The sequence below is a fragment of the Urocampus carinirostris genome, chromosome 11 (genome assembly GCF_059441175.1).
Source record: "Urocampus carinirostris isolate Australia breed hairy pipefish chromosome 11, RoL_Ucar_1.0, whole genome shotgun sequence".
Classification (NCBI taxonomy): Eukaryota; Metazoa; Chordata; class Actinopteri; order Syngnathiformes; family Syngnathidae; genus Urocampus; species Urocampus carinirostris.
Genome location: NC_142359.1, coordinates 6,494,369 through 6,501,551, shown reverse-complemented (window position 1 = coordinate 6,501,551; position 7,183 = coordinate 6,494,369). Strand labels below are relative to the sequence as shown.

Below are 7,183 nucleotides of genomic sequence, written 5' to 3'. Positions count from 1 at the left end.
TATCAAATTGCAGGGCGGAAGTATTTTGATATGGATTAAACCAGACCAAATCAACTACATCCATTAAATGTGAAAGAAAATTCGAAGACTACACTGAAGATTCACAGCTGTAGAACGATTGGTTTTCACAACTGAATTCCAGTCAACGTGCCATGTTTCAGGAACCAGTGCAGAACGTATATAATAATAATAATTTCCTTTGTATTGTGATTCTTTGTAACAATGTACACAGAACGAAATGTCGATACACCTGACCCGTTGTAGCGAGTCGATGCAGCCGCAGCCAGAGGGCGCCGCCATTATACCAATTAGGTATGTCTCGGTCGAGGCGCGAACCAGCGACCTCCCAGTCTCAAAGCGGGCACACTACCATCTATACTTAATAGATCACTTATAGGGTCTCTACAAAAGCTAATGAGAGCTTGCACACCTTAAAAAAAACAAAAACAAAAAAACCTCAGGTTCTGCCTATACATGGGATGAGTCGTGGCAAAAACACTTTTGGGAAAGTACAAAAATCTATTTTGTCTTATCACAATGATCATCTAACCTTGTCATGTGTGGATGCTGCTGTAGTGCCAACAAATTCTGAATAAGAAATGTACCTTTTGCTAGCTCAGTGGTGAGTGACACTGATGACCAAATTAATAAGTGACTTTTCATTCAACATGTCACAAATAAAAAAAACAAACATTTGAGCTACCTAACCAATAACCGAAAGAAGCCATTTTTGGTTCGGTTGATGATTAACTTTTGGGAGCAAATGTAGGATTAACGAGAGGGCTTAGTAGTAATTTAAGTATACAAAGTTTAAAGTATTTTTGCTGTAATATAGAGTACATGGTTTAGAGTTCAGTCGGGATGTGGTTCCAAACCCACCGCATGCTGATAAGCATGCGCATTGCCTGATAAAGTTGTTGATGAAACTTTCTTGTCAAACCATGACTTTGCAACCTTTATTCTGATGCCTGTCAAGTTGTAAAATTCTGTAAACTTGTCATACATAAATATGGATGTCACTTAATGTTTGCACTTTAACCCAGAAATGAAAGGTTTATTGTTGGTTGAGGTCATTGTCGTGAACCTTGACAAAAGTAATAGCCCAGTGACTGGGTCAAATATCAGTCAGACATTTGAAGGACTTATGTAGATTCTAAAAAGCAAACAATACCTGCCTTGTGACTTAAAAGAGTCAAGTTTATATGTATAGCCCTTAATCACAAAGAGTATAAAAGGGCTGTACAGATGAAAGACTAGACTATTATGACACCATCCCCTTATATTGTCAACATAAAAGATGGGTTAATCATATGCTAAGAATAGAAAGGGTGTTTCAGGCTTAGATTTAAACATTTCCACTTAGGTATCATTGCCAGTCTTTCAACCACCAAAAATAAATAAATCACATTATGTAAGTTTCAGTACACATTGGCTTTTATTTTGAACAAACTAATCCACGCCGCATATTTACAATAACATGATCAAATTGCACAAGAACATGATGCTCAAACATATTGCAATGATAGAAATTAAAAAAAAAAAATCCGTGGCTCTCAGAGCTTTAAAAATAATTATATATCACTGAAGTCACCTTTCAGGAGTTCCAGAATCTCCTCTGCAGAGCCTGGAGTCCCTGGAGGGAAGGCAGGGCTGACCTGGAAAACGCTCACAGTGATAGAGGTTGCATGGCACCAATGAAGGACAAATCAGTGAATAAAACCTGCCCTTAATTGCTTGGTTACCTGACTTTTCCAAGCAGTGGCCATACCTCCAGCTCGGGTGGGTGCATTTTGCACCGCTCGTTCGTTGAGAGCGCCGGCGAGCCGGGATGCATTTGCGGGGCAAGAGCACTCCCTACTGGGCGCCCACTGCGAGACAAATACAGCCCATGAATCGTGCGACATAGACAAGATAAAGCAGCAATGCTTTAGTTCGATAGGCCGCATTAAATTAACCCAAATGTGGTGTAAATGCAACAATTAACAGGAGTAAAACGTGCTAAAATGTCCTCTGTTCTACCACGAGTCAAACATTTCCTCAAAATCCCTCTGTTGAAAGGCAAGACAATTCTCATAACAATCGGAATCCAGCTCAGTGTACACGCGGTTGGGTGAAAGGCATTCGCCGTAAAGAAATGAAGTACCAAGCGACGATGAATGCTGGATGTCCGGCTTGTCACTCGGCGCCATGTTGTCTTCATGCTCTTGTATCAAGTACTGCGTCCTGTTCTCCGGCGCCATTGCTCCCGGGTGAAGTAGTCTCGCAGAGGCCACGACTCCTCGCTCCTTGTTAAGCTCCACTTTGTAAGGAGGCTCGTTCGACTTTCGACGACGTTCCCATCCGCTGCGCTTTCTGGTCCTCGTGGAATTCTCAATCGGTGAACTGCGTCGCCATTTTGGATAGGCCCCGTCCGCGTCCAGGCGAAACCGTGTCCACATAAACTTGTTTGCGGGCTTTAAAGTTAACCGTAAGGCGTCCATTCGTTTAGAAGTAGTCATATCCATTGACTCAATACACATTTCCCCAAAAAACGACAACTGAATTTGGTAAAATACGAGTTTTTCTCTCTCGCTTACCGAATCTCGGTTTTAAGCAGCTGGCAGGAGGTCACGTACGGTGTGCGTAACTTCGACGTCTAAAGGAAGGAAGGAAGCACGTCGCTTTAAATGAAAGCAATTACCCACAATGCACAGCTTCGGTAGGCTTTATGGCGTTACTGCCCCCACGCGGAACGGAGGGTCGTCATCCTTTATTCAACGTTTCAAAGGTTTATACTATTTTTTTGCAAATTTTATGAACGTTGCATAATTATAAACAAAATTAGCACGACATGCTCACCAACACTACCACTTTACGCGCAGCGTTAGACAACTTTTCTTCCTTTAAACGCCTAAACCACGGTTTAACTGCTGTTAAAAGTGGCGATAAAAAATGTTCAAACCTCATATTGTTAGAATATGATAGAATGAAATTGTGAATGTATTTAATTGCTGTTAAAAGTGTCGATGAAAACTCATATGGTTGGGACATGATATAATGAAATGGTGTGTTTAATTGCTGTTAAAAAAGTCGGAAAAAATGTTAAAACGTCATATTGTCAGATGTAACGAAATTGTGAATATGCTGAATTGCTGTTAAAATTGTCGATAAAAATTGTTCAAACCTCACATTGTTTATTTGCTGTTAATAGTTTCAATAAAATTGTTCAAACAAAAAAAGACTATTAAAAAAAAAAAACAAATATATATATTTAAATAAATACAAAAATCAACGGCGTTTTTTAACATAAACAACAATATCGTAAGCTGCGACTAATATTTTAGTCTACGGTTGCTATATTTTGAAGCAAAGTATTTTTGTGACAATAAACTGCTCAATTAATCGTATTAGATTTCTGTTTTGGTAAAAGTTTTTCACTTCCGGTTTTAGAAAAAGCGTGCGTCGTCTGAGGTGTCCTTCAAAAATGGAAAGAAGAAATTTTTCTCTTTTAAGTCTGTGTTAACAATGCTGTGAGACCTTATACTTTTTATTTTACCCCACTGCAACTATCTATTTTTAAATATTAGAGCTGTTCGGGACATTAAGAATTAGGAAAGGGGGAGATAATGAAGGGGGGTGGGATGGAGAGTAATTTCACGCACGTCATTTGTGTTTTGTTAGTGTAGCATGAAAATAGCGAAAGTAAGAAAAAACCTGTTTCAAATACAGTTCAAACGCCAACCGCAACCTCCAAAATGATGAGAAAAAAGGATGGTTTATTCAAGGGTGTCTAAGAAATGCACGTACTTGCACATTCCACACAAGGAGCTTGACAGAGGCTGGAAAGATGACTTATTGTTGTTGTTTTTTTTTTTTTATATTCTGGAAACGGATTCTGTTTGGCGTGTTAAATATATTTTCACTTGTAAGTTCAAAGCCAATACTTGTGCTCAAGTTGCCAGTCTGGAAGTTAGGCCAAGGTTATTGAATATGCGTTTTTGTTGCAATAGCTGGTCTCTGCCTGGAGAGGGGGGCCCCATATCGAGGTTCTGATGTCTCAACTGGAAAATAATAGGCATGCACAGATTGCCTACAGCGAAGGCGGAGGAAAACATGCATCTATCTATCTATCTATCTATCTATCTATCTATCTATCTATCTATCTATCTATCTATCTATCTATCTATCTATCTATCTATCTATCTATCTATCTATCTATCTATCTAGACATCTATCTATCTAGACATCTATCTATCTATCTATCTATCTATCTATCTATCTATCTATCTATCTATCTATCTATCTATCTATCTATCTATCTATCTATCTATCTATCTATCTATCTATCTATCTATCTATCTATCTATCTATCTATCTATCTATCTATCTATCTATCTATCTATCTATCTATCTATCTATCTATCTATCTATCTATCTATCTATCTATCTATCTATCTATCTATCTATCTATCTATCTATCTATCTACCTAGACATCTAGACATCTAGACATCCAGACATTTATCTGAGAATCTATCTATCCCTCTATCTGTCTAGACATTTATCTAGACATCTATCTATCTCTCTTTCTATCTATGTCTCTATCCATCTCGGCATCTATTTAGACGTCTATCTAGACATTATCTTTCTAGACATTTATCTATCCTTCTATCTATTTAGATCTCTCTCTCTCTCTCTCTCTCTCTCTCTCTCTCTCTCTCTCTCTCTCTCTCTCTCTCTCTCTCTCTCTCTCTCTCTCTCTCTCTCTCTCTCTCTCTCTCTCTCTCTCTCTAGACATTTATCTAGATGCCTATCTGTCTAGACATCTATCCATCTTTCTAGTCATTTATCTAGACATCTATCTATCTAGACATTTATCTAGACATCTCTCTCTCTCTCTCTCTCCCCCCCCCCCTCTCTCTAGACATTTATCTAGACATTTATCTAGACACTTATCTAGACACATATCTAGACATCTCTCTATTTCTCTATCGCTCTATCTCTTTATCTCTTTATCTCTCTGTCTATCACATTGACATGATACTTCAAGTACTTTGCTTATTATCTAAATCAACATTGTTTTTTGTTCATGAATTATTAGTATTATTTTTACTACGCGAAGGCACTAATTATCACACACTGTCCCTTCAATCGGGGGTACTCGTTGAGCATGGAGTGATTTGCTTTGGTACTATGTCAAAACGCCACCTGATGGCAGTGTCTGCACCAAAATGAGACATTTAAAGACTCGACTGGACACAAAAGGGCAATAAACCGATTGCGATTGGCGTGCAAATTCTTTGCAAAGAAATCCCTTCAGAAGATTAGTGTGAATAAATAGGATAAATATGATTATTGTAGTTGTTTACAATCGCAAAAGGCACAATGCAATCATAAGAGACCGATCGATGTCCCTCAGAGGGAAGAAATCCTCTTCTGTTGGATGCTATGCTGCTTTAAACCAGCAAAGTGCTAATTCGTCTGACATCTTTATGTGTAAAGTGCAACTGGAGAGTTAAAAACGGAAGCTTGGCACAGTTGAAGATTCCTCTGCAGTGCGGCGGTGCGCCGAGGGTTAGTTAGGGCGTCAGAGACGAAGGGGGGAGGGGAAGAAATGGGACTCGGCCCAAGGACATCCCAAAAAGACATCACTCAGATAGCCAGCCGCTTCCAAGTTCCTGCAGCCGTAAATGACGCAAATAAAACAGCAGCTCTGATGCTAAGAGAAATAATAACGCATCAGATACACTGAGCTCCGGTGGCTGGTCGTGTATTTCACACCTAGGCCTTCGGTGGTGTTGGGAATAATGCTGTAATAAATAACGCTCTTAAATAATGACGTTATTTTTTTTTCGGTAACCGGATAATCTGACTATTTTTTATGCCGTTATTGTAACCGTTGGTCAAAGGCGGTGAATGCCAAAGGTGGGGTGTTCCTTTTGGCACACCTGACCAGGGTTGGGTAGGGTTACTTTAGCTGGATTACTTTCAATTACTTTTGGATTACTCCAATACAAAAATCTGCTAATAAAAGACAGAAGAAGGGGCAGCATGGCGGCGCAGTGGTTAGCGCGCGTGCGGCACAGTTCTAAGGTCTTGGGAACCTCCTGTGTGGGTTCAAATCCAGCTACCGGACTTCTTGTGCGGAGTTTGTATGTTCTCCCCGTGCTTGCGTGGGTTTCCTCCGGGCACTCCCGTTTCCTCCTACATTCCAAAGACATGCATTTCAGGTGGATTGGCCGGTCCAAATTGTCCCTAGGTGTGAATGAGCAAGCAAGTTGTCTGTCCCTGTGTGCCCTGCGATTCGCTGGCAACCAGTTCAGGGTGCCCCCTGCCCACTGCCCGATGATTGCTGGGATGGGCTCCAGCACCCCTGCGACCCTACTAAGGATAAGCGGTGCGGCTGATGAGAAGACAAAAGAAACTAAAAATGAATACAATTATGACTCACAACACGTGTTCAGCTTTCTCTCCTGGCTTTGATCTCTTTGATCTCCGGCAAAACTAATACAAAATGCGACAGAAACAAAATGAAATGAATGGCTGGGATGGGCTCCAGCTCCCCCGCGACCCTACTGAGGATAAGCGGTGCAGATAATGGATGACTGAGAAATGCTCTTGCATCTTGAATGAGCTAAGGCTGCAATCATGACTGTGAGCCAGGAGATGGCAGCAGAGATTAACAAAATTCAATACTCTGTAAAGCTCCTTTAAATTGTGTTTTATAATCAATCACTCTATACTGATCTTGTATTTGCCAAATTCCACCTAGACCACAGGTGTCAAACAGGCGGCCCGCGGGCCAAATCAGGCCCGCTAAGGGATTGAATCCGGCTTGCGAGACAACACTCAGAGAAGCGCAAGAGAAAAACAAGCTGCGGGTTGAAATATGTCAACTTGATGTTGCCAAAGCCAGGTGCCTCTCACAAAGACACTGGTATTTATTTCTCTCTCTCTCTCTTTCTTTTCCACCCCTTTTCTCCCACTCTGTCTCTTTCACTCTCTGTGTCTCTCCTTTTCTCTTCCTTTGTTACTCTTTGTCTCTTTCTCTGTGTCTTTTAACCTATTTTACACTAACTTCCTTTTTCTCTTTTCTGTTTTTCTATTTCTCTTTGGATTTCTTTCTTCCTCTCCCTTTCCTTTCCCCCTCTCTCACGACTTATTATCTTTTGTTTCTCACGCTCTCTCCCGCTCTCTCTTTTTCTT

At 40.4% G+C, this 7,183-nt stretch overlaps 1 protein-coding gene across 2 annotated transcripts; it reads right to left on the bottom strand.

Moving 5' to 3' along the window:
• Window positions 1-1,416: 1,416 nt before the first annotated feature.
• On the bottom strand, window positions 1,417-2,653 carry LOC148356298 (uncharacterized). Of its 2 annotated transcripts, XR_015852014.1 has the most exons (3): window positions 2,144-2,653; window positions 1,743-1,868; window positions 1,417-1,655 (listed from the first exon to the last, which is right to left on the bottom strand). XR_015852014.1 is itself a non-coding variant. In XM_088347429.1 (2 exons), the coding sequence occupies exons 1-2, from the start codon at window positions 2,517-2,519 to the stop codon at window positions 1,855-1,857; spliced, it is 390 nt and encodes a 129-aa protein (XP_088203555.1). In that variant the 5' UTR covers window positions 2,520-2,653; the 3' UTR covers window positions 1,417-1,854. The 2 variants fall into 2 exon arrangements, 1 of the variants encoding a protein (XP_088203555.1); XM_088347429.1 differs by having other exon boundaries at window positions 1,417-1,868.
• Window positions 2,654-7,183: the final 4,530 nt, after the last annotated feature.